This window comes from Suillus paluster (assembly GCF_016628075.1).
Source record: "Suillus paluster strain FC165 chromosome Unknown EDB91scaffold_6, whole genome shotgun sequence".
In the NCBI taxonomy this organism is placed as follows: Eukaryota; Fungi; Basidiomycota; class Agaricomycetes; order Boletales; family Suillaceae; genus Suillus; species Suillus paluster.
The window spans coordinates 584,735-609,213 of NW_024537566.1; the positions used below are offsets into that span (position 1 = coordinate 584,735).

A 24,479-nucleotide genomic window follows, 5' to 3' on the forward strand; every position below is an offset into this window, starting at 1 on the left:
ATATGATGATCACTGCAGGCCAGTCACTAGCCGATAACTTCTGGTTTCCGTTGTCTCCGCTTGCTGGCCGTCTGCGTTCCGAGCGCACGTGTTTGAAATGATCTATTCGTGCGACTTACGAAAAATGCTACGATGTCTAGATAAACGATTGCAACACAAATAGTGATAAGGTAGTTGAGAGCGGTGGGTATCTAAATTGATGAATAACGAGTGGCCACGTCCAGATTCCAGGGAGTGAGCTAACAATACAATAGAACAACCATGCAAACGAAGCAGAAAGTAAGAAAGCATTTTTTTTTGTGGATATAGATCAGACGATATCGATCGAATTGCGTGGTGAATCACCCGAGGAACTGAGTGGATGTCGAGCACAGGATCAGGCCGCGCAAGAACAGGTGGGTCTGGTAGGGGAACTGCCTGTCCATCAACTTGAACAGGCGTGCTTGGGAGAAACTCCTTTGATATCGAACCCGTGATACTTTCTGTTGGCGAGTATGGAATTTCCTTGGCTTCGTCGAATGCGATGTTGAACTCGTCAATGGAGATGTCGGTGGAGAGTGAAGTGAAAGAATCGCGCTTCCACTCGGTGCATTGAGTAATGAACACAGGCATAGTGCCAGTGCGGCTGCAAGTTGTATGCCATCTCGGATTTCGAGCCGTAAGGAACATTTGCTCCTGAGACAACATACCTGTTGATGGTCCAAGAACCTCCAGATGACATATTACCTGTCAAAACACCCACCCGCTTTACAACTCATAAGAGGTTGGGTGTCGTTGTTGATAGGTTGGAAGAGAGAGCAGCATAGTACAAGAGTGTTGTATCTGCAATGAGAAGGTTGAAGGATGTTGTACATCGTAGACCTGAGGAGGAAAGGATATACTCATCAAATCTTCTGTCCTCCTCAAGCTTACACGGTAATTGGATGAATCATGAGCATGTTCCTCAACTGCCAATAGATGCCTTTCTGTTTGCTGTTGTGGGCCTTGCCCAATTGCCCCTGCGGCATAAACCCTGCGGGTGACACGGCATGACGTCCCTAACCGTAGAGATTCAGTGGACCCCGCTATTGGATGTGTTTCCTCCTGCTCGACCTGTTGAGAAGAACTTGGTCATGCTAAGAGTGAGATGCGTTTGTGAGAGAGATGGTTGGTTGGAGGTGAACGTGATGAGTTCAAATTAGCGCGCCTGACGTAGTGCATTGGATTTGAGACTAACCATGTCTCAAAGGGTGTTTTCTCGAGCCAGAAATAGAAGAGTTGAGAGGAAGAAGACTTTGGGATGTGAAGTAGGTTGCTACGCAGACGGGCCGCATGGCGAAGACGAATCGCAAATAGGCCAGCCTGTGGTATACGAAATCGCGTCCTACAAGCAGTACTGAGTCCTGAGGTCGCCGTCAAAATTTGTAGAGGTTATGGAGGGCGATGTCAGGGCGTCTTTTATTGCGTAGGGCTTTATTATGGTTTCTGTCTGATGGGGTTGCAAGTCGGCCTCAGGCCTTCTCCATGCATCATGATCACGCTCCACGCACACAATCCACTCAACGTGAGTTTCGAACCACTACCCACATCACATGGCGGTCTGGATCAACGACTACTCATGCGTTGAGCCCCAAGTAGTGAGATTTTTTAGGTGGGTTATTTTTTGTTTGTGTTTGGGGTCACCGAGGACAAGTGCACTGCTGCATCTCGGCTGCATCTGTACATACTTAGTGTTCTGTGCACGCGTGTTAACCCACAACAACACTAACCCAAACTCTACTGCAGATACCCCGGCGTACCAGAACTGAGATTGCGAGCTATGCGAAGCATTTTAGGTGTGTGTTTTCATTTACATGATTTAGTTTGGGGGTGTTGTTAAAGGTTTGCTGGGAGAAGGGGTTTCTTGTATACTACAAGTCTGTGGCTCGACCCCACGCCGGATTCATCCGTATCCACTTGCCCTCTACCCAGCTCTAAGGGTATGTCCATTGACAAAAGGCGACTCTAGTAGTGCTTCTTGGCATCTAGCCTATGTATAGGTCCGAGGCAGATGTATTTTTCCGTAATACGGTTCCACGGAGGGCCCACGCTTCCCGACACGTCCAGTGATCTCTCCCCGTCGCCAGGGCTTTCCAGGACTAGTATGCCACGAAAGCCCTAGGTCTCAGATTCCACCTTCTGCACGACTGCACATTCAACCATGATCAACATGTGGACGGTACTCTCGGCATTGCCTACAAGGTGAACTCCTGACTAGAGGTTAGCTTTTGTTAGTAAAGTTACGAAGTTTGCAGTCCAGATGTTCTAGATTGTTTGTTATCACAGGTTCTGCCTGTACTCTCTGCCTGAAATCCGATAGGCTAAACTATCCTAATAGAACTGCCAAGTACGTCGTCAATCATTTTTTATGTCTTGTTCGAACTGAAGGTGCCCGAACGTCCCAGACACTCGCGCTCTACTAGTAAGCTTAAGGTGTAGCAGTACGAATGGCAATCTTCGTTGTCCATTTTATCGATGTACGTGGCACATCTTATCCGCACTGGCGGTAATCGCAGTCCCGCAGAAGCCATTACCGTAGGTGGTGTGAGTAATCGAGCACGAGCGTCCGGGCTTCCATATGACACAGGTTCTGCCTGTACTCTCTACCTGAAATCCGCCGGGCTAAACCATCCTGATAGAATCGCTGAGTACTTGGCGAACTCGAAATTCAAGCAAGCTGTCTTCCTACTGGAGCTATTATCCGAGATCCCCATCTCATATTACCTAGCACAAGCCATGCGTTTCTCATTCATCCTCACTGTTGTTACTGCTTTGACAGCATCTATGTCTGCCAGTGCATGCAAGTCTTTCCTCCGGACTTGCGGGCGTCAGAAAGACCAACCATGCTGCTCAGGTCATCATTGTACGCAGTTTGTGAGTACGAGTCGTTCGCTTTACGTCTGGATTAAACCCTATGATTCACCCTTTTGTACCAATAGGGTCGCAGCGGTCCAACTCTCTGCTTCTAACCATCTGCCGACGAACTTGGAATACTGAACATGTTGGGACAGTGATTCGTGTTTCTGCTTTGGCGTTGGTACGGTGGTTGATCGCACGATATGATATGCTTACTTCTGTACAAATTTTTCTGCTGCCTCGACCAGACTCTTAAATAACATTAGAAAACCACCCTCATTAATTCTGTGGTATTGATAAAAGACACTCATGCTACTCGACTTGCGTACGATTTTGCGTGAATGTACAAGAAACCTGGTGGAGTCAGACAACCCCGACTTCCTAGAGGCTGTCGAGGTTTTTCATGCAACCTCGGGATAATTCTGCATCATGCGCCTGATCTCCGTGTCCGGAATCCTCGTCTCAAACTCAATTGCGGACGGCCGTTTTGATATTTGCCTGGTTATGAACCCCATATCATCAAACGGCTTCGTAGGATCTAGAGTAAGCCGGAAGGCCCAAAGAATAAGGAGCGAGTTGATGAACACCGATCTTCATTGGTCGAAGTGAGCTCGGAAGATGATGTGCGTGGAAAGATAGCTTTACCTGTTGGCGACATGTTGACCGGCGCATACACTGGAATGAATGTCATTCAAAGAATGGGTAACTGAAAGATGGTACATACCGCCGACCAAACCCGAAGACGAAGAATTTAAGATCGTCTCTCAGGCGACCTTGGTCATCAATCCAGCGCTGAGGCTTGAACGCGTGAGGCTCAGGGTAGACTTCTGGATCTCGAGAAATGGCCCTAACGCAATAGCCATCAGTTCCGTCTTATCTTGAAGCACGATGCTTACCAATGGTTGCCAAATACCGTAGTCCCCGCTGGAATACAATAGTTTTCCTGATGCCAGATCATCATTTGCACGACAGGTTTTTCGGACATTACTTGCCCAAATTACGTCTTTGGTTGTTCGGTGAGCCAATCCTGCAGGATGGTTGTAAACTTCAGGGACAAAACCACAACGAGAGTACATACCGTTGGGAGTGAGGGGTCTCCATCTCAAAGCCTCAGAAATGAAGGCTTGCAGGCGAGGAAGGGATTCTTGGTCGGCAAAAGTCGGCGCTTTGGTGCAGAAATCATTGATTTTACATAACTGCAATAGCGAGTCAAGCTACCTCGGTGCTTTCCGATGACCGCGTCGAGCTCGGCCTGAACTATAGCTTGCTCCTCCGGGAAACATGCGGCTGCCATGAGCACCGTGCATATCGCTGCAGAAGTCTTTCACCTGATGTCAGCCACATATCATCAGAGACAACAGAACAACACCGCACCGTAGTAGATCCAGCTCCAAAAAAGGCACCAGCAAGACCGGCCACATCAGTCTCTGTCAAACCAAAGCGATCGGTACTTTCTAGCATATATTTGGCGAACGAAGGGCCGATGTCCACATTGCTCTGCTGCAGAATAACTCGACATTTTATGTAAGAATCGGCAAGGCAACGCATACCATCTGCTCTTTCACGCGGTTCAACTGACCCACGTTGAGTTTCATACCCCTCTCAAAACCCCGTTTTACGTCTTGACCATACCAAGGAAGATATTTGAGCCAGGGGATCGAGTTTACCAAGTAAGCACCGGGGTGGAGCATTCCACCAACGATCCTGACGAGTTTGGCAATCTCAATGACTTCAGGATCAGTCGCAGACGTGGGCACACTCTTCCCATATGCAATTTTCATAATTGTCGTCGCAGCATAACTTCAGGATACCTCTGAGCAATGTGCCATCATAAACTGAAAGCGCTTACGTTTTCACATGGTTCTGGAAGTTGTATGGATCATCAAGGATGTCGAGGACAGTCTTCTTCGCGTGTGACATCTGTAGGGGCTGATAAGCCTCAGCTGCTTTAGGCTGAAGATGAGTATGAAGTGCTCTGCGTCACGTTGAAAAGTAAGATAGGATAGAGGAAAGTATCGCTGACTACTAACCTACGCATGCGACGAAACCTTTCCCCAAAGGCGGCAACGCTGATCCCGCCGCCAAAAATTTCACCAGCGGGAGGACGATCAGCTAGTAATTTGCCCTGAGTCTCCATAATATCTACCACGGCCTGCGACAGAATGTTGAGCCTGGATATGATAAACTCGGTGTAGAGGGACTGACTTTGTAACGACCGATAATAACGATGTTCTCAACTCTTGACCGAATGGTGATTAGAGGACCGTATTCGTCAATCCATCCCGCTATAGTGAGAAATGAGCTGGTCAGCGATAAGACGCAATCAGCGTTAAAAACAATGAGTCAACTATGGAACTTTACCCGCGAGGCGGCAGGAAGTGCCCACGAAGTCTCCAAGTGGGAGGGGATGGTGGGAGAGGAAAGCGACGCTTCGATTTAAAAAGGCAAACCCAAGAAATTGCTCCTATTATCCCAAGACAAGCTGCTACACGGAGGACGGGCTGTACGTTGTCAGAGATGGACAGGTTAGACGGATGCAGTATGGCTGACGGGAGGAGCGCAAGGAAGGCTTGGAGGAACCTCATCACAAGTCACAGCGCATTCAAGTTATGAATGACTCCTTTTAAGTAAGGATCGCATGCCAATTGGGTTTGTAGCTACCCTGAACATGATGGTTCCTGTTGGTGGTTGCCTTTCCGCAGCATTTAGAATCCCAGATTGTGATCCAAACCTTAAAAGTCGGAGTGTCGCCTCCTAGGCCTGTCGCCTCCCACTTGATGACGATTTAGAAACGCTTGCTAAACCGCAGACCATTTGTGTCTAGATTCTGATTTCAAGTCGTGAGCTGTTGTGAGCTGCCAAAATGGCAGGCAAACGTCGGGTACAACATCGTCGCGGAGTTTAGAAGGGGTGTTTAGAACGCGCTTTGGGAGGTAGGCCCCCCTTCCAGATACTTATCTATGTAGAACTGGGTATTTTTGACGTGTGGACTTGCAAAACACCGACATTTGAGGGCGGCACGTTGGCAGCAGGACTTTTGACGATAGGTTTAGATTTAGAACGACCTTCTAAACGCTGCGGGGAAGTCACCCAGTCTCGAACCAAGTTACCAGACGTTCTAAGACCTCCCTCGGGCTCTTCCGTTTCCTAGCGGTCCAGAAAGAGCCAGCGGTGTTATTTTCAACTCCGCTTTCCAGAACGTCTGGTTCGAGACTTTAGGCCTTAGGGAGCGCAGCAGATTCCACCTCATTTGAAAATGATCTATTCGTCCGACCTACGCAAAATGCTACAATGTCTAGATAACCGATTTCAATACAAATACTGATAAGGTAGTTGATAGTGGCAGGTATCCAAACTGATGAATAACGAGTGGCCACGTCCATATTCCAGGGAGTGAAAGAGCTAACAATACAATAGAACAACCATGCAAAACAAAGCAGAAAGCAAGAAAGTAATTTTTTTTGTGGATTTAGATCAGACGATATCGATCGAACTGCGTGGTGATTCAGGTGAATCAGCGATGAGACGGGGAACTGAGTGGATGTCGAGCGTAGGGCTAGGACGCGCAAGAACAGGTAGGTCTGGTAGGGGAACTGCCTGTCCATCAATAGGCGTGCTTGGGAGCGATTCCTTTGATATCGAACCCGTGATACTGTCTGTTAGCGAGTATGGTATTTCCTTGGCTTCGTCGAATGCGATGTTGAACTCGCCAATGGAAATGTCGGTGGAGAATGAAGTGAAAGAATCGCGCTTCCGTTCGGTACGTTGGGTAACGAACACAGGCATTGTACCAGTGCGGCTGTTGTATCCCATCTCGGATTTCGAGCTGTAAGGAACATTTGTTAATGAGACAATATGATCGAGTATCGAAGTGGGACAACATACCCGTTGGCGGTCCAAGAACCTCCAGACGACATATTTCCGGTCGAAACGCCTACGCGCTTCGCAACCGAAACATAGGCAAGGCGGTAGTTCTTCCTGGCCTCATCGGCGAATCCGAAGAAAGCGAAGAACACCAATGCGCAGACCACGACGAGCCATCGGCTGAGCTCGATTGACAAGACCGTTGGGGCGCTCATCCGCCATATTACTGATGGATACTGGTCGACACGGGAGAAATCGTAGTGCGTGTTTGCCCAACTGACCCAGGGGTTGATTTGTTGGGCAGTAACATTGAGGTAGATGGTATAGGCACCCAGAGGGAGCGTGCATAACACTTCGATGCCAGCAAGACCCATGAGGCGGAAGTAACGGTTGGCACTCAGGTTCTTGTTCGCACAAAGAAGCTCCATGAATTGCGCCCTACGCTGGGCTAGTTCGATAATAGTGCGGACTGCATCACACATTAATATCACGTTAACCAATTGTCCCAAAAAAAACGTACTGCAGTAATAAGCGGAGAAGCACCCAATGACCACGGGCCACACAAACACCAGTGCATATGCAGGAGGGGTGTTAAATGTAGCCGGATAACATCCGATTTCCTCGAAAATGTTGAATCGATGTCCTTGCACAATATATTCTGGGGTATCACGTCAAACACGGCCCAGTATCTTTCGATGAATGAACGTACGCAGAATCATCTCGAGAACGGGGATACCAACACCAATGGCCAGATCGGTCATGATATCACGCCTCTTCTGAGCTCTTGTTTTCGTGACCGAGGAAACTGACGCAATGTGGTAGAGACGACGGTTGATGCAGAGCGAGCATGCAGGAATGGCAATGGAGGAGCCGATCATAAATTTGGTGGCTACGAAACAAACATGATTTTCTGCGCCGCAAATAGGAAACAAAAAATGCTTACAGATGTCGCACCACACAGGAGCCCAGTTAATGACATTCGATCTCCAAACAATCGAGTTAATGAACTGGATTCAAGCACGCTAGGCCAGTCCAGATCATATAAAGACAGGTTCCAGTGTTCCATGCTAGAGGATTGGTCAGGTCTTGCAGAATATATCAAAAAATGCCAAAATAGCTGACCTTCGAAATGCCAGGGAAGCGGAATCATGCAGCACATGAATCCGAGAAAAGCGAACGCGGAGAACACCCAATCTGGTGAGTCGAACATCTTAACAACGCAGTTGCTGATGCGGGAGGTGAAGACAGGGGTGACTAGCTCGGAAGACTGGCGCTCCTGAGATGCGGCTGAGCAAAGGGAACGTAGACGAGTAAAGTCCACAGGTGAAGCTGCGGGCCATAGCCTCACGAAGCCATCTTATTAAAGCTTTCGAAAGCACATTCGCCTTGTCGTCCGATTTGGACATCCCCTTGTGCTCGGGTGCAGTTAAACGCATTCAAAGTTTGAAAACTTTGCAAATAGCGGCATTGCCTTTTTGACCAACAAACTGATGTCCATATATGGACGCATGTTTGTTGACCGAAAAGGTACAGCCTTGTTAAGTACGCCCAAATGGCGCACCCAAGAGCTTCGTTGACAGAGCACGCCACATGTTTCGACATCCCATGATCATGAGACCATCAGAAAGTTCCGGCGGGAGCTACTAGCATGAAGATAAGGCGGTCAGTGCGGGAATGGACGTTAATTCCCACGTGCTCACAGAACCTTGACCTATCACAGCTACCAAGAGCATGCAGTGATACGGTTATGGCCGTCGTCATCGTCCACTGTGAAGAATGAAATCCAGATACAGTCATTTCCGGAATCATTGGAAAACACTCCCTACTTCGCAGCACTGTTGTTCTCTGTTTGGCTCGATAAACCACTGGTGAGGCCTGAGATCTGCCGGCTGTTGTTACACCTAGTGGGTACTTTGCATCTACATGTCAAATGCAAAATACAAAGTGTTACCAAGGAGTAGCGGGCCGAGTAGAGGGACAGAGTTCGAACGCGAAGTGGATTATCGCATAGCACTAAAACAACGGTCAATTACAAGCCCGCAACCTGAAGGACTGGTCGTATGGATGGGGTGGGTTCGCAAGCAAGAGCCTATTCCACATCGATGGCTCTTATGAACGTTAGTGAGAGCCACTGAAACAATAGCGATATTCCAAATGCGACGGACAATAAGAGCGGCAGTTGCCGTAATCGGGAGAATTGCCTTTTACGGTATGTTTTCCTGCGTTCCTAAGCATCTCCTGCATCAGCGCTCAGCATCCGCAATTGGAAATGAATGGTTCAGAATATTTAGGATCTCGACGAAAATTCTATGATACATGTTGGCTATTGATACAGGCTGTCGGTGGACCTAAGGTACATCACTAGAGTAAAGAAACTCATACAAAGGAAGGCAAAGGGAAAGGAACGTACGACGAATGCTTCAGGAACATGCCAGCAGTTGCAGAAAGTCAGCAGCAGATTACGTGTAGTACTGTTTGAAATGGGGTCAAAGGACAATAGACAAAATGAAAAAAAAAAAAAAAACGCTGGCAGAGCCTAAAATACTCCGTGGATCTCCTTAACCACCGTCATATAGACAGCATCACGATTCCGTGAATTCCTCGGGTTATTACTATTGCGTGGCACTGCGGACCCATAGAATGGTAAACCTTCTGTATGCAAGAATTTCATACTTGAAGACCTCGAGCGTGGTCGAACAATGACTGTTGATGGGGGTTCAGGCCACTGCGCTGAAAGTAAAACAAGCTGTTGCGGGTCAAAATTCGACTGGAGAGAATTATGTGAAGACGCGATGGTAGAGTAGACAGAGGGTGATTCCAGGGGGAGGAGGGCAGGATCAAGAAAGTCAGGACTTTCTTCCAATTGCTTTGCACGCGTAAGATCGAGTGATGGAGGTCGCGATGGAGCTGGTGAATGCGGAAGAGGTTTCTCCAATGAATGACCATGATAAGTGCACTCTGTACTAGATTCAGAGCAGGCACTCTTGAACTCAGGGACGGTCAGAGACGAAACTGGTGTCAAGTCGCTGATCAGACGTAGTCAGAAAAAATCAGCTAGTGATACAAAGGAACATACCATTCTCTAATAGATGCACATTTGAACTCGGCAATACAGGTTGATCGTCTCTCGCAGAAAGTGAGAACCCGCACAATCTGCAGAGCCTCTCGCAATCGACTGCGCCCCTCCTCTCCAAGCACAAACAATCCGACGAAAAAGAAGGATTGCGCAACCACGACGGCCCACTCAGTGACGAGCATCGCAGTAGTTGACTTAGGTGTCGCAGCAGAGCTGAACGACAAGACCTCAGTCAAATCTTGAGTAAAGTCTGCCCATGGAGCCAGTCCTGAGCCTAGATTGAATACCATGGCCACTACAGTCGCGGCAATGGTGCAAATGACTTCCGAAACAGCCATACTGACGAGCCGTATGTAGGCCCCGGAGGTAATCGAAGAAGACGCACGTGTCCTCGAAAATTGGACACCGTGAAGAAGAAAGTGACGCCAAGTAATACCTGCAAAGACTCAGCCTCGTAGGGACGTACACAACGGTAAACTGGCTTACCGCAAAAAATGAGCGTAAGAAGAGAAAGTGTAAGTGGCGGTATCCAGACCAGGAACAAAGCCACCGTAGTGGGATATATCGTCGTGCGGCATCCAAAATCTGCATACACATCAAAGCGTCGAGGTTGAACAATTAGATCTATCGATGATATGTCAATAAACAATGCGGGGGAGCCTGTGGCAGTCGGACACGCACGCAATGCTGCATATATTACTGGAACACCGAAACACATTAAACATTCAAGTAAGATACGGCGTCGTTTTGCTAGAGAGGTGGACGTTTGGGAGAAAGACGCCATCCGTTCCAGCTGAATGCAAATACAGAGGCATGCTGCGGGTATCGATACATTTACGGCTGTTGTTAGTGCTGAAGCTAGAGAACTTGAAATTGAGTCCTCAGCAAGAAATGGCGTCAAAGTACTCACTGATGTCGCACCAGAGTAAGGATGGGACTTGGTGGGCCCCGGACCACTGGAGGGCATCTATAGCATTGACCATGTTCACAACAAAAAGCCATATTCCAATAGACATCGCAGCGATGTTGCGAGCGCGAAAATACCAAGGGAGTGGAAAGAGAACAAATACCGCGGAAATGAACGAAAACACCGGTACCTCCGTTTGCATTTCAAAATCGAAAGAGAGTCTGGGGAGACAATAATGGCGTGCAAGTTACAGTGGAGGGTCGCTCCATTTCTTTTAATCTCTAAGCTGCGCCTTTGAAAGCAGTGTGGAGAGCAAAGTACAAGGATACGATGCCACAAACTTTGTAAACTTACCCTTTTCTAGATTTGATAAGCTTTTTGCCGAAGAAAGTACAAGGACACAGAGAAGCCACATGCCATGGAATATTTGAACGAGTGAGCACCCACAGGGCCACATTACAGGGGGATGGCCAAAAACAGCAAGCGTCAAGCAAATGCCCCGAAAAGGCATGTTCTAACGTCGGTGGACCTCAGCACCCGTGTGTAATTCGTGCGATCTTTAAAGGTGGACGGTCCAGAAGAATGGGGAAATGATTGACAAAAGAATCTCGATTGGATACAGACATCTGTGGTGAATTATAGAGTAGCATCAAGGGAGGAGCAACAGAGCGTGCTTACAATTGATAGCGATACAAAATTTTGTTGTACAAGCGTACAGTAAGGTTATTCGTAGGTACCAATTATCGTGCGGAAAGACGGATCGTGTTTCGTTCAATGCGTAGATAAAAATACGAGAAGACGTGGGAAACCAGTCAATGCAATGCGAAGGGAACAAAAAATAAAACTTCAGTGGTAACACTGTTTAATGCGAGGAAGTGGGCACGTTAGGCGCATATATGCGACCCATGAGGAGATAAGCTACTACCCGGCGGACGGGTAAGGTCGCGAGATCGCCGATGCGCAGGACGAATTTTAAACCTGGAATACGGAAAGAGGGAAAGAGATATCGAGCTCTCTTTGATGTAAACACGGCGCCTTCTGGTATCGTCTCAAGCTTAGTTGCAGTGCGGGAACGACCTATTTTTTGGGGAAGTGCGAGGAGATGGTGGGAGTTTGTCTCGGCGAGAGCTGCGTGCCCACTCTGGAAAAACGAATGCGAGTGGTTCCGCCAAGGTCGCATGAAATGCAGAAGCCAGATTGTGAGACAGGGTCGACCCATGCACTGAAGTTTCCGTCCTTTCCAGCAATGCTTCTACGTTCTGTTCCACCGTCTCGAGTCTCGACCCCTGAGCTGAGTAGACAGCATCATTCTTTTTGTCCTGTTTCCGAATGGATCTCTCTAACCCCTGGACGGCCCCCTCCACGTGGTCGAAAATATCTTCTGTGAGGAGTTTCACGGTTTCTTTGCATTCTTTCAGCTGAGCATCTAATCCAGCGATGCGCGCAGTCAGAGCCTCGATTTGCGATTGTGTATCCGGTGAGCTGGCTGGAGGGTAGTGAATGACAGTATGCAAGTCTTTTGTGCGTTGGCGGAGACGCTCTACCGCGTGTTTCCAGGGTCGAATACCGGTGGCGAGGATGAAGAGAGAAGTGCTGAACCATGATATGGTCTCCGGGCCTGCCACAGATATGATGATCGTACGGAGGATTAAGGCTCCAAGTAACGGTGACAAAACAGTCAGAAACAAGTAGAACACTTCGAGTTTGTGTAACTCTGACGAAGCAAGTTGATGATACGGATCCTGCTCAGACGTTTGAGGGCGTGGTAGGTCAGGTGAACGACGTCTGGGTCTCGAGAGATGATAGAGGCTCCATGGTACTGTGCACAATTGTATTTTCCGCTTTCATAATTAAAACAAAGCACTGACCTTCGATGATTTGGTGCAAATAGAATATCAAGAGAAGAATGAGAAGGAGATTCTTGACGTGATCTCCTCCTGTCAACCAGTTTCCGATGGGCGGAACTAGCGCAATGATGACAGAAATATCAAATTCATACCACCACTTGCTACTCTCGGGCTCAACATCTGAGAACCGTTCCGAGTTCCCACTCTCCTCAAGCGGTGGAGTTAGCGAAGGGAATCTGACAAAGGGTCTGGCTGGCGGAGAGGGCGTTTCGGCGTCGGACACCTCGCTAGATTCGCTGTCTGATTCGTGATCAAGCGGGGAAGACAAAGCACTGGTGTCAAGAAATGGTCGTTTAAGCGTCGGAAAGTGGTTCATGCTTTCGTAGCTGAAGTGTGTCTAAGCTTAAGCACGCTACAGATGGAAGGTCTGGGAGAAGTGGATGGCTGTGGATGGTCGCGTGCTGCCAAAGACAAGACAAAGGCGTAGACACTAGGTGTGGCCTATGAGGTCTTAGGTATGATGGTGGTGCGCGAGTGAGGGGTATGTGTGGATAAGAGGTAAAATTATCTAATATTTTATTATGAATCATGTTTTTGTAAGTACTTATAATGCTAAGTAGGGTATGATCCACCGCGGCCCGGTCAAACTCAAGCTACTCAAGTCCAAACACCGTGACGAAGAGATGGAATATCATAGTATGGTTGACAGAAAATTGATATATTGCAAATCTTGTGCATACGCTGGGCGCAGTCAGACCTCTTCAAGTTGGATCAGCATCAAACCATGGATCAGTTCAAGTTACTTCCGTAACCTGACTGGTCCTTACCTGAGTCTGAGCCTCATGCCTCAGAACATACTCTCAGACCCAGAAACAATAACATTTGTATTTTGCTCGCTGATCCTATTCATATCGCACGGAATTTTGGGGGACACATGCAATGTGCATGTGTGTTTTCATCAATCCATTGAAGTTACAACCGCAGGCAGAATCGGAGACCAAGTAACCTACAGTGATGATACATAGCTGCATGTTCGATGTACGCCGCGCTACCGCAGTGTAATTCGATAAAAGTGCAAAAGTTGGGAAAGCAACCCGTGAAACCGAAAGGACAACAAAAAATTACGAAGGCGAAAGAACAAGAAACAAGCTCGAAAGGTGTGGTACAAGAGATGCACCAGATAATAAGTTTGAGAAAAAGATTCCTCGATCGCCATGATAGACCGCACAATAAATAGGCTGACTGCTCAGCACGACCAGCCTTAAGTTAACTGGAACGGTAATGAGCATGGTAGATCAAAGGTTTACCATGACCCAGATGATATCTATGGAGAGAAGGTGAAATCGTAAACATAGACAATGATGATCGATGAGCAGTCCACTCACTTATACCATCGACAGGCAAAGATGGCATCGGTCATGCTATTATGCAATAACCTGCATAGCCCCATTTTGCGTCTGCATCGACTAACAAATATTGTTCGTCGTCACCATTGCAAAAGCCCTGAACTGGGAATAGCGGCGGATCTGGCTCGAGGAACGCATATATATCCGTCATTGAGTCAAATGAATCCATTGAGTATCAGTGCGAGGTGGAGAAGGGATGATGATTATCGCAATATTGGAGGAGTAGGTTTCAGAATGGAGTAGGTGTCGCGGGGGAGGGATAGGTATCGCAAAAACGCTCCGAGTGAACGAGAGTAAAAAGTTGGGTTCTTGATATGCACCAGTGGGAAGGTTACGAAGGGTATTTATTAAGTGTCCACGGGTGAGGATGCAAATTATATGGAACCACATCACAATAGATTAACTGTGGCAGTTATCAAGGACAATGGATAACTTAACATGCCATTGTTGGCTCGAAAGGTCAAGTAATGGACCAAGCTTCCGGCGATAAGTCACTTCACTCACGTTAGGCCGCTAGCTAGCTGCTGAGCCGACTGTCATTATCTAGTCCAATCGAAATATAAGCGCCCATGACAAAAGCTAATCCAACAAAGGACAAATTTGAAACTCCGATCTGATTCCGCCCTTTGTGGTTTGGCCAATTGTGCATTAAGCTTCAAGTATAGAGAACAATCAAAGATGAAAGACATCAAAATTCGCCGTCTTCACTGCTTGATATCCTTCACCACTTACGATGACAGCCTCTGACCCAACCTACCCTGCCTTCCCAGTACTGGCTTTGATTGGCGTGGTACTCGTACTCATTCCCTTGCCCTGGCACTTTCAAGCATGGAATTCAGGAACTTGTCTTTACATGATTTGGACGGCACTCGGTCTGCTCAACCTAGCAATCAACTCCATTGTGTGGCGATCCTCTGTTATCAACTACGCACCAGTTTGGTGCGATATATGTAAGACTTTGTCCAGTTTGTCTCGTTTGCCAGCTGACCTTCATGAATTATAGCCTCGCGTCTCATCGTTGGAGTTAGTGTAGCGATACCTGCCGCGTCTCTGTGTATCAATCGACGTTTGTACAAAATTGCCACTATCAGTACTGTGACTACGACAAAGGCCCACGTACGTTGATTCCTCCTCCACTTATCTCGGTTCTGACGGCCTTGCAGCGACGGAGGGCTATCATGGTCGACCTGGCAATAGCTTTAGGGATTCCTATGCTGCAAATGGTCCTCCGTAAGTTCATTCGCACCTCCGTTTTTGTCTTTTTAACATTTTGCATCTAGAATTTATCGTCGAAGGCCATCGTTTCAACATCTTCGAGGAAATCGGGTGCTACCCGTTTACCTACAATACATGGCTCGCGTATCCCTTGTCCAACCTCTGGCCTCTTGTGATTGGTCTTATTTCTGCTGTATACTGCGGTAAATTTTTATTCGCAGCAATGACCGTTCTAAGCTCACAATAACACCACAGTTCTGACCCTTCGTGCCTTCATGAAACGCCGTGCACAGTTCAGCGAATTCTTGTCATCCAATACCTCACTTTCTATCAATCGCTACTTCCGTCTGATGGCACTCGCCACGCTGGAACTTCTTTGCACAACACCCATCTCGGCCTATGGCATATATATTAACCTTGTCGATAACCCGTTAGAGCCTTGGAAGGGATTCGCAGATGCTCATTACAATTATTCTCGAGTTGGACAATACCCATCTGTCATCTGGCGACTGGATAGTCTCACTATCGTCTCAACAGAACTTACACGCTGGAGTCTCGTGTTCTGCGCTCTCTCATTTTTCGCATTCTTCGGCTTCGCCGATGAGGCACGCAAGAACTATCGCAAAGCCTTTTGGGCAATCGCGAAACTTTTTGGTTTCCCTCCTCCTTTGCCGGCTGGTGCTTCACAGTACGTTCCCCCTTGCTATTTTTCTGCCCAAGTTTTCTCAATTCGTACTCCTAGCATTCGCGCACCACCCCGTCCTATCCCAGTCATGAGCTCAATCGGTTCATTACCAGCCTATTCTCCCCCTTCGTCAAAATCTTCCAAATTTCTTTCGACATCAACCCTGGATATCAAAGTGGAGAAGGACTTGTACTCGTATGTGGTCGACGATCGTAGTAGTCTTCCAGATACTCCGACGTCGATGTTCGGTCTTGCTCATGATATAGGACCACACGCTGTCTAGATGATTTTTCGCTTCTGTTTACGCTATGTATCTCCTTCAGCTACGCCTTGATAATTTGGCAGCTACACATATTTTAAGGGACTGCTCCGCTACTCACTTCCCGATTGCTATCTCTCATTCGTTTCTGTGTCATTCATTTACCGTATCTTTTCTGTGTCATATGGTGTATCTCTAGTTGACATACCAAATGTCGTCCACAAAGTACAATGAAATTTTAAATGTACTATGATCATTGATGGTATTGCTGAGAAGTTCATCCACGAGCTAACCACCAGCCACAATCAACGACTGGCTGTGCCCTAAGTACTTTGAGTGTTGGCTAAAGTTTTGCAAAGTTAAGTATAATATATGGCTAGCTCAGATCTGTAATAAGTTGTGCGGCAAAGGATGCAGCAATCTAAGGTGTATGGCAAGTCGTGCACGTGCACGCATCCCTGGTTTCGTACTTATCGTCTCCCCATTTGCGTCTATTGAAGCATGTCTGTTACCTGTACTTGACTCGAATACGCTCTCAGTACTAACAGTGACTGGCAGCAATGAAAATATTTTGGCACACTGGAACAATAGCTAATCCAGCGGTAAAAGTTGGCAGTACTACTATATATCATAGTACACGAATTCGAAGACGAAGGCGACGTTCGTCCGATGGAATCTACATCCCATCGGAACATAAATAAGTATACTACACGAAGACGAAGACTACAAAGGAGCGATAAAGCTACAGAATCAAGCCCCGTGATATAAATAATTGAGCTGTAAGACAGCCCGAACGTCCAGGAAGGAGGATTGAAAATTGAAAGAGAAAGTAAAGCGAATAATGATAATGCAAGTCTGACGCCCTTGGACTAGCCTGTAGCCCGAATAAATTAAGATTAAACGTTGAGCGCTGGGTCAGCGAATAAGATGAGTGCCTTGTCATAGAAATTTTGGTAAGGAGGCGCACGTCGAAAGAGATGTTGAAAAGACATACCTGACACTGGCACTCAGAGTGAGGGGCACTGGGGTTATACAATGACGCAGAAGCTGCCAAAGTAGCCGGCAAGGCTGTCATGGTCAACCGGCAGCGACTCGCCAGAAAATTCGACGGATTGCATTGGTAGAATATCCCAAGGTTGGGATGATTCCATAGATGATGATGGCTCTAAAGAGAGCAGAGTGATGAAGTTGTCCATGAGGTCGGTTATGAGTATAACGTAGTAGTGAATATGTTCGGACCTGAGGCTGTGCGGACGGATAACAAAGGGGGGGTTGGCAATAAAGAACTCTGCCTCCGAGTCATGCTATATAGTAAAGTGTAACCATTGTTCGATAATTACAGGTGCCACATCTCACTAGATCTCACTTTTGTGTACCACAGCTGGAGTTGCGGTTCACCATTGTCTCCGGGGCAAAGTCCAAATTTGGTACTTACATAAGCCTGACTGACGTTACGTGACCACAATGAATGTTAATGAACCTAGGACCTATTGTCCATTGGCGCATTGTGCTAATCCCTTTGTTGAATACAAAATGTTTTCCTATAAGCTTATAATTCACGGTCTCTCTCCTTTGACACACTTCAGTTCTACCCTCTATCAGCCACCATCATGACTGGGTTGGATTATCCTCTTTACCCCACTTTCGCCTTCCTCGGCTTTGTGTTCGCACTTATACCTCTTCCCTGGCATCTACAAGCATGGAATTCGGGAACTTGTTATTACATGATTTGGACGGCAATCTCTTGCCTCAACCAGTTTATCAACTCCATCGTTTGGCATAACAATGCTATCAACTGGGCACCTGTTTGGTGTGACATCTGTAAGTGGATGTCCCGGTATTTCTCCACTGCTTGTGTCCTGAAACTCGTTGTAGCCATTCGGATAATGCTCGGCGCCTCTGTGGGCATTCCTGCTGCGTCATTATGCATCAATCGCAGACTATACAACATCGCGAGAGTTCATGCGGTCACAGTCACGAAGGCAGAGGTACGCATCAGCATCAATGGGGCCTCAGTTCCTTCATGTACCCTGTTTTAGAAACGTCGCGCCATCCTTATTGACACGCTAATCTGCGTGCTTTTTCCTATGATATTCATCGCGCTCCGTGAGTGCATTGGTTCCATACACTAACCAACATCTCACTGATCCTGTTACAGAATATGTTGTGCAAGGCCATCGCTTCGATATTTACGAAGACATCGGCTGCTACCCTTTCATATACAATACGCTCCCAGCGTTTTTCTTGTCCGACAGCATGCCTATAATAATCGGTCTGATCTCTATGGTCTACTGCGGTAAGCGCTTTCTTAGTTGACCTTTGTGCACGTCCTTACCCCGTACAGGTCTTTCCTTGAGGGCTTTTTACCGTCGCCGCGTACAATTCAACCAGTTTTTGGCATCCAACACGTCTCTCAGCGCTAGCCGTTACTTCCGTCTCATGGCACTCGCAATGACGGAGCTATTATGCACCATTCCCCTCGCATCCTTCATGATATGGCTCAACTCTGCAGCGCAGCCTGTGCAGCCCTGGGTCAGCTGGGAGAATGTTCACTATGACTTTTCACGTGTTGTACAATATCCGTCAATTCTGTGGACAAGAGACTACCTCCTCGTTGTCGCCATCCAGCTTACGCGGTGGTTCGTAGTTATCTGTGCCTTCATATTTTTCGCCTTCTTCGGCTTTGCCGCAGAAGCGCGGAAGAACTACAGCGCCGCTTACTGGGCGGTCGCAAAGTTGTTTCGATTCTCCCCAGCAAAGCCGCAACCACGTATGGACTCAAAAAATGGGTAGGTGTCTTATCTTAAGCAAAACATACAGTTTCCTGATAAGAGTTGCAGGTTCAACCGTCCCCCTCGTGCGCCTGCGATGATTTCATCAGCAGGCTCGTTGCCTGTTTATGTCGCTAAAGAACAGAAACGAACTAGTTCTTTGGCATCGTCCTGGGAATATTCACTGGACGAAAAGAGAGCCGCTACGGTGGCAGAAACGACGCCTTCCCCTTCACCATCGGAAGAGTATTTCCCTCATGTCGGCTATGACGACGTTGACCTCATTGAACCCGGGCGTGCCGTATGATATCTGCGAGATCGCCTCCAAAGTTTTATATGTAATATCAAACATCTCATGCTTCGAGTGTTTCATCCCTCATTCATTGTTAATTATACCTTCACGTGAGGAAAATTCAATCTTTCACTTGTATCACCTCCAGACACCTCACAATCTTTGTTGATTCGTATTCATACTCTAGAAATAACATGTGCTGTATCCCTAAAATGTGTGGTTCTCTCACCTTAAGATGAGGTTCAGAAATCTGTCATGCAGCGTATAGTCCAACCTGACAATGGGTGGACAAGTCAAAACCTTGTCCACCAATTGTCAGTCGCCACAAAGCTCAGTTTTCCGCTCGAAATAACAACTCGTGTCATGGTCATCACCATGCGCGTTCATGACACATGTGAGCCAGGGGGCAGTACGTACTATAATAATAGTCTACGAGTCCTTACCCGAGTGTGGGCCAATGGGCCTCAGGCTGGATTCACGAGCTCGACAAGTGGACTGTACCTGACATGGACCAGCCATTCATTGTGAGGAAGCAACTCGGTCATGGAGCGTTTCAGATTCCACAACCGAAAAACAATAAGTACAATGAGAAAGGCAATTCAATCGGAAGGTCCACTGACAAAAATGATCCACCCAGAATCTACCAACATACCTCGACCCACTGGTCTTGTTATTTACACAATATTATGGCCGATGACCGCTTCAATTCAACAGGTTTTTGGCATCCGACATGTCTCTCAGCCCTAGCCACTAGAACTTTCGTCTCATGGCTCTCGCAATGTACAATGCACTTGGGAGTCGCACTTGATCATTGTGACACTCTCGTGGGTGGGCTGGGTGGCATATAATATTACCACCTGAATGGTAGTGGTGGTTTAGAACAGGACGTCGGTGTCTGTGTCCAACGTGGTATCTCGGACTAAACTTTCCCGCCTTCACCATGCGGAAATCATGGTGCATGATGATGATGATGATGATGATCCAGTTTCATTGAGCTCCAACTTTGTTGATTGAGAAATTGATAGAGGTATATTTAGCATACTTATATTGATAGGTGCAACACGTATACGTATCAATAAATGTGGTAATCGACCCCAGCCCTGCGGCTGCAGACGACCCACAGCATGCCCACAAGCTCGAAAGTGGGCCACCCCTGGCAGCCCATTTGTTCTGAAAAAGCAACGCGACGGAGCGTTCAAGATTCCACAACCGAATAAAAATATGTACAACGAGAAAGGCGAATTCGAAGGTCAACGAAGTGACGAAGGCGAACAATAAATATGTTGTATCGCTACAATGGTGATGAAGGATACACTGCGTCGCGAGCGCAAGGAGACGCGTTGGGATGAAAAGAGTGACTATTGTTTGGGTTTGGGAGTTAGCTTCGAGTAATCAAGACCGGTCGAACTAGGGCTTACGTTTGAGCAGACGGATAAAAAAACAGAATAAATAGTTGCATTGGATTGTCAACATGCAATATCGATCACCTGGGATATTACAATGAGCGCATGCGGTGAGGCCTTGCGGGCAAGACTTACGAAATGACGCAATAAGTGCCGGGGCGCCAATATGGTGAGTCCTCGTCGAGAGGAAGGCAAGAATATAATTCTGGCTCAACGTCTGCGACAGGCAAGACGTCTGGCGGGAATATAACGGTATGAAGAATATCGAATGAGTCCATTCAAGTGAGTGTGAGGGGGGTAGCGCGCGGAATCGTGTCAGAAAAGTCGTGGACCATGAGCCTTTGTATTCAGCCTTTATAACTGAAATGAAATAGCTACCGACGGACAATAAGGCTGAAGGTCCACATGTGTAGAGATTTTTCTCGGAGTTGAATGAGTAGGAATGAGCCATTGTTTACTCAGACTGGTCAACAATGGACGTCACAGAATGACACGCGATGTCACAATGTCACATGACATGTGATGTGACAATTGGTGATCGTCAATGAAGAGTTTATTGAGCAACTCCGACCACCATTGTCCCCGTTCAGTGACAGTGATATCATAAAGATGGAATCAAAAATCATGAGTGTATTTCTTTTTCTAGCACAGTACTATTATCTGCCTCCATCGTCGTCGACGATACCAATAATATTGCGATGAGCAATAGTACGAATCCAACGTATCCCCTCCTCCCCGTTTTTTCCTGCTTGACTTTCTTCCTTGTTCTCATCCCCTTCCCATGGCACCTGCAAGCATGGAATGCAGGCACTTGCGTCTATATGTTCTGGGGAGGTATTTCGTGTCTCATCCAATTTGTGAACTCTATCGTCTGGCACAACAACGTATTGAATGTCGCGCCTGTATGGTGTGATATCTGTCAGTGACAACCTATTCTGTCTCTAATGTTGTCCTTGCTAACGCGACTACAGCAACGAAACTTTTCATCGGAGCCAGCGTTGGCCTCCCTGCCTCTGCTTTGTGTATTAGTCGCCGATTGTATACAATAGCTGTCATCAAAACCGTGTCGGTAACGCGTGAGGATGTACGTCAAACCCTCTTCTATCCCGAGTGAGTGCTTGTACTAAGCAGCCGACAGAAACGCCGTGCTGTCATCGGTGATCTCTGCATCTCGATCGGTATTCCCGTCACAGTCATGGCACTTCGTGCGTACCTTCTCAGCAACGAAACAATACTATCCCATACTGACTATACTGAACAGATTATATTGTTCAAGGACATCGTTTCGATATCCTTGAGGATGTTGGTTGCTGGCCAGCAACTTACAACGTGATACCGGCATATTTCCTGGTCTATATGTGGCCTTCATTACTTGGCTGCATTTCCTTTGTCTATTCAGGTTCGTTGTTTTTCATCTCAAACGATCAAAGCTCAATTTTCTCTAGGCCTGACTCTTGCTGCATTCTATAAGCGCCGTCTGGAGTTTAATTCCCTCATATCATCGAACAACTCACTGAATGTCAACCGTTATGTCCGTTTGATGATGTTATCGGTCATCGAAATGGTTTACACCGTGCCAGTTAGTATATATAGCGTCTTTATCTCCGGATCGAGCCTACCCATTGAGCCATGGATATCTTGGTCCGATACCCACTACAACTTCTCGTATGTCGGCCTCATTCCCGCCGCCGAGTGGACCAGCAATTCAACCTACAAACAATCCATTGATATGACACAGTGGCTCTTTCCTGTCTGCGCCTTAATGTTCTTTGCTCTCTTTGGCTTCGCGAACGAGGCGAGAAAGCATTATCGACTGTACTTCCTTTGGGTTGCAAAGCGCTTCGGCTTCAATCTTACTGTAACACAGACACCGACCCCGCATCCTCCCAGGTTGGTGTCATTCACATTCGTGACCGTTGTCTATACTAAAATATGCGTCAGGTGGAAAGGCGCTATCAAGTTCGCTGGAGACCTGCCAGTTGGTTCATTGCCAATTTACACCTCTCCTGCCCCTCCTCGGCTCAAACTCCGGTTATCTTTCAACTCTGCCCTCGACATCAAGATCTCTGACTTTGACCGAGATGTCGAGAATCGTGCTGAATTAACACCGCCGCTGCCTCCATACTACAAGGAAAAATTCTTTGGGGATTTCTCGCCCACCACGTCAAGTTATTCCTCATCTGATATAGAGGCATGTGTAGTTGATGTCAACCTCGAAACACCATCCGAAGTTCATTCTTGGCAACCTTCGCGGGAGCGCTGCACGGAGCATTCTGTGATCCCCGCATTCCATCGTCCCTTCACGCTACCCAACTTGCACCCTGTTACCTTTGACGAGGACGGCTCCATGCAGTCATTGACTGCGTCCGTTGCGGTACAAGCGCAAACCCACACCACTGAAAATTCATGAGCGGTCGTTCTTTGTATTTTTTTTCTTCATGACGCATATAATATATTCGTACAAGGGACTAATACCCGTGTTCACGCTAGCCTGCCCACTGTATCCCTATCATTTTTCAGTCACTTATCTAACTTATACCACATTCTTGTTTCACCCCTTTCGATTAACTTGACCAACCGTACTTCCTGCAGTGACTACTACCAAACTGCTTATACCACCTTATATGGATTGATAGATTATTTTGTCCTGCAAGCCTGTCTACCGATCAAAGATGGGGCGAAGACTAGAATCCGACACCGCTCTGCCAAATAAAACTAACGTGCACTTGGATAGAGTCAAGAATGGCAGCGTCGACATGGGGCAGTCTGCAAACTCATGCATTATAAGACGGTGCTAAAAAGCACCCAATGTGTGTTAGGTCCCTCATCTGATGAGACCGACGCAACAAGGCGCCTGCATGTATGAAAACATCAAGGTCATATCAACCAAGCAAATCGTCGAGAAAATCTTCCATCTCCAATTTGGGCGCCTTCCTCGGTGCGTCAGTAGGAAGAGCTGGCGCCTCAGAATAGTTATCATCTGGCGGATGCGCGGAGCAAAGTTTCAGTATGATGATCTGCATTGATGAGAAGACTCTACCTTGTTTTCTATCGAGCGTAAAGAGAGGCTTTGACTTGAGTTTCTCCGACTTTGCACGGAATCGCGCTTTCAGATCTATGAACCATAATCACTCTTCTACACATGAGCTATCATTAGTTAGAAGTCACCTCGACTTGCATCTGCAGCGGCCTTTTCGCGACTCATTTCCTCAAGTTGTGCATCCCATTCGATCGTTTGTACACGCCCCTTCTGAGATGTTGGAGGTGGGTTACGATGAGATGAGATATGTGCGAGGTCATGGTCGATATCATCATCATCGACCGGAGGCGCTACCGCCGCAGTCACCTCCGAGACGTCCGATAACCGCTGTCTCTCAAGAAACGACGAAAGGTCAATCTCCGGCTCACGAATCTCCTCTCCTACGCTGTGTCAAACACCTCGAAGCCCAACAGGTCTTCCACTCAACACTCACCGTCAGAATCCAACTCAGGCTCAGGCTCCGCATAACGATCGGCGTTGGATCCAAGTTGCCGTCGCGCATACTTCTTTTGCAGCTCTTTCGCCTCTTCAGAATCAGGGTCGAGATCAACCACCTCTTCATCCTCCAGCACTAAGCGCTTATGGAATTCCGCTGGACGGCCGCCTCGACCACGACCTCGTGCGCGGAGGTACTTGCCTAGCCCACCGCGGGACTTTCCACGACCTCTTCCGCGAGCACGGGATGGCTCAGAGGTTGATGCGGAAGTTGATTCTGACATGTTACGCGGGGAGATTGATATGGGCGCTCATGATGTAGGCAAGTAGAAATCTATATATCGAAAAAGGAAGGCAGCACCTTGTGTTTTCAACAGGTCCAAACAAACACCACCTGCTATAGTG

General features: G+C 47.4%; 11 protein-coding genes across 11 annotated transcripts; 4 read left to right on the forward strand and 7 right to left on the reverse strand.

The window, feature by feature from the left end:
- Window positions 1-26: 26 nt before the first annotated feature.
- Window positions 27-721, reverse strand: EDB91DRAFT_1078509 (uncharacterized protein; the record flags this gene model as incomplete). Its single annotated transcript, XM_041315027.1, has 4 exons — window positions 27-71; window positions 120-191; window positions 346-625; window positions 690-721. 4 exons carry the CDS (start codon window positions 719-721, stop codon window positions 27-29), a joined length of 429 nt encoding a protein of 142 aa, XP_041181792.1.
- Window positions 722-2,020: 1,299 nt separating this feature from the next.
- EDB91DRAFT_691861 (uncharacterized protein) lies at window positions 2,021-3,217 on the forward strand. The gene is made up of 8 exons (XM_041328117.1): window positions 2,021-2,220; window positions 2,279-2,304; window positions 2,357-2,365; window positions 2,424-2,495; window positions 2,558-2,690; window positions 2,747-2,818; window positions 2,873-2,892; window positions 2,958-3,217. Exons 1-8 carry the CDS (start codon window positions 2,180-2,182, stop codon window positions 3,128-3,130), a joined length of 546 nt encoding a protein of 181 aa, XP_041181793.1. The 5' UTR covers window positions 2,021-2,179; the 3' UTR covers window positions 3,131-3,217.
- On the reverse strand, window positions 3,184-5,459 carry EDB91DRAFT_1303920 (cytochrome P450; the record flags this gene model as incomplete). The annotated part of the gene is made up of 13 exons (XM_041325014.1): window positions 3,184-3,465; window positions 3,520-3,549; window positions 3,599-3,721; window positions 3,771-3,817; window positions 3,867-3,901; window positions 3,953-4,039; window positions 4,093-4,195; window positions 4,249-4,371; window positions 4,425-4,674; window positions 4,724-4,849; window positions 4,905-5,026; window positions 5,080-5,176; window positions 5,236-5,459. 13 exons carry the CDS (start codon window positions 5,457-5,459, stop codon window positions 3,276-3,278), a joined length of 1,557 nt encoding a protein of 518 aa, XP_041181794.1. The 3' UTR covers window positions 3,184-3,275.
- A 654-nt stretch (window positions 5,460-6,113) lies between these two features.
- Window positions 6,114-8,235, reverse strand: EDB91DRAFT_1107703 (pheromone A receptor-domain-containing protein). The gene is made up of 7 exons (XM_041317518.1): window positions 7,861-8,235; window positions 7,760-7,805; window positions 7,682-7,722; window positions 7,448-7,627; window positions 7,259-7,396; window positions 6,760-7,207; window positions 6,114-6,700 (listed from the first exon to the last, which is right to left on the reverse strand). The coding sequence occupies exons 1-7, from the start codon at window positions 7,946-7,948 to the stop codon at window positions 6,349-6,351; spliced, it is 1,293 nt and encodes a 430-aa protein (XP_041181795.1). The 5' UTR covers window positions 7,949-8,235; the 3' UTR covers window positions 6,114-6,348.
- Window positions 8,236-9,240: 1,005 nt separating this feature from the next.
- On the reverse strand, window positions 9,241-11,210 carry EDB91DRAFT_1107714 (pheromone A receptor-domain-containing protein). The gene is made up of 5 exons (XM_041317519.1): window positions 10,725-11,210; window positions 10,496-10,672; window positions 10,301-10,438; window positions 9,815-10,250; window positions 9,241-9,764 (listed from the first exon to the last, which is right to left on the reverse strand). Exons 1-5 carry the CDS (start codon window positions 10,921-10,923, stop codon window positions 9,275-9,277), a joined length of 1,440 nt encoding a protein of 479 aa, XP_041181796.1. The 5' UTR covers window positions 10,924-11,210; the 3' UTR covers window positions 9,241-9,274.
- Window positions 11,211-11,324: 114 nt separating this feature from the next.
- On the reverse strand, window positions 11,325-13,131 carry EDB91DRAFT_1107718 (uncharacterized protein). The gene is made up of 4 exons (XM_041317520.1): window positions 12,590-13,131; window positions 11,799-12,540; window positions 11,400-11,734; window positions 11,325-11,347 (listed from the first exon to the last, which is right to left on the reverse strand). The coding sequence occupies exons 1-3, from the start codon at window positions 12,942-12,944 to the stop codon at window positions 11,584-11,586; spliced, it is 1,248 nt and encodes a 415-aa protein (XP_041181797.1). The 5' UTR covers window positions 12,945-13,131; the 3' UTR covers window positions 11,325-11,347; window positions 11,400-11,583.
- A 1,508-nt stretch (window positions 13,132-14,639) lies between these two features.
- On the forward strand, window positions 14,640-16,389 carry EDB91DRAFT_1107721 (pheromone receptor Rcb3 B43). The gene is made up of 6 exons (XM_041317521.1): window positions 14,640-14,924; window positions 14,978-15,090; window positions 15,138-15,204; window positions 15,255-15,392; window positions 15,445-15,877; window positions 15,932-16,389. Exons 1-6 carry the CDS (start codon window positions 14,708-14,710, stop codon window positions 16,155-16,157), a joined length of 1,194 nt encoding a protein of 397 aa, XP_041181798.1. The 5' UTR covers window positions 14,640-14,707; the 3' UTR covers window positions 16,158-16,389.
- Window positions 16,390-17,625: 1,236 nt separating this feature from the next.
- Window positions 17,626-19,417, forward strand: EDB91DRAFT_1196551 (pheromone A receptor-domain-containing protein). Its single transcript, XM_041320595.1, has 6 exons — window positions 17,626-17,954; window positions 18,009-18,121; window positions 18,173-18,239; window positions 18,292-18,429; window positions 18,478-18,922; window positions 18,974-19,417. Exons 1-6 carry the CDS (start codon window positions 17,744-17,746, stop codon window positions 19,209-19,211), a joined length of 1,212 nt encoding a protein of 403 aa, XP_041181799.1. The 5' UTR covers window positions 17,626-17,743; the 3' UTR covers window positions 19,212-19,417.
- A 666-nt stretch (window positions 19,418-20,083) lies between these two features.
- Window positions 20,084-21,093, reverse strand: EDB91DRAFT_1107725 (uncharacterized protein). The gene is made up of 3 exons (XM_041317522.1): window positions 20,735-21,093; window positions 20,615-20,683; window positions 20,084-20,554 (listed from the first exon to the last, which is right to left on the reverse strand). Exons 1-3 carry the CDS (start codon window positions 21,048-21,050, stop codon window positions 20,184-20,186), a joined length of 756 nt encoding a protein of 251 aa, XP_041181800.1. The 5' UTR covers window positions 21,051-21,093; the 3' UTR covers window positions 20,084-20,183.
- A 204-nt stretch (window positions 21,094-21,297) lies between these two features.
- On the forward strand, window positions 21,298-22,634 carry EDB91DRAFT_1020590 (GPCR fungal pheromone mating factor; the record flags this gene model as incomplete). Its single annotated transcript, XM_041312556.1, has 6 exons — window positions 21,298-21,517; window positions 21,571-21,683; window positions 21,738-21,804; window positions 21,861-21,998; window positions 22,045-22,489; window positions 22,541-22,634. Coding segments are annotated over 6 exons (1,077 nt in total), but the record flags the coding sequence as incomplete, so codon positions are not given.
- An 847-nt stretch (window positions 22,635-23,481) lies between these two features.
- On the reverse strand, window positions 23,482-24,358 carry EDB91DRAFT_1244070 (uncharacterized protein; the record flags this gene model as incomplete). The annotated part of the gene is made up of 4 exons (XM_041322372.1): window positions 23,482-23,579; window positions 23,640-23,714; window positions 23,768-24,019; window positions 24,073-24,358. 4 exons carry the CDS (start codon window positions 24,356-24,358, stop codon window positions 23,482-23,484), a joined length of 711 nt encoding a protein of 236 aa, XP_041181802.1.
- Between the last annotated feature and the right edge of the window lie 121 nt (window positions 24,359-24,479).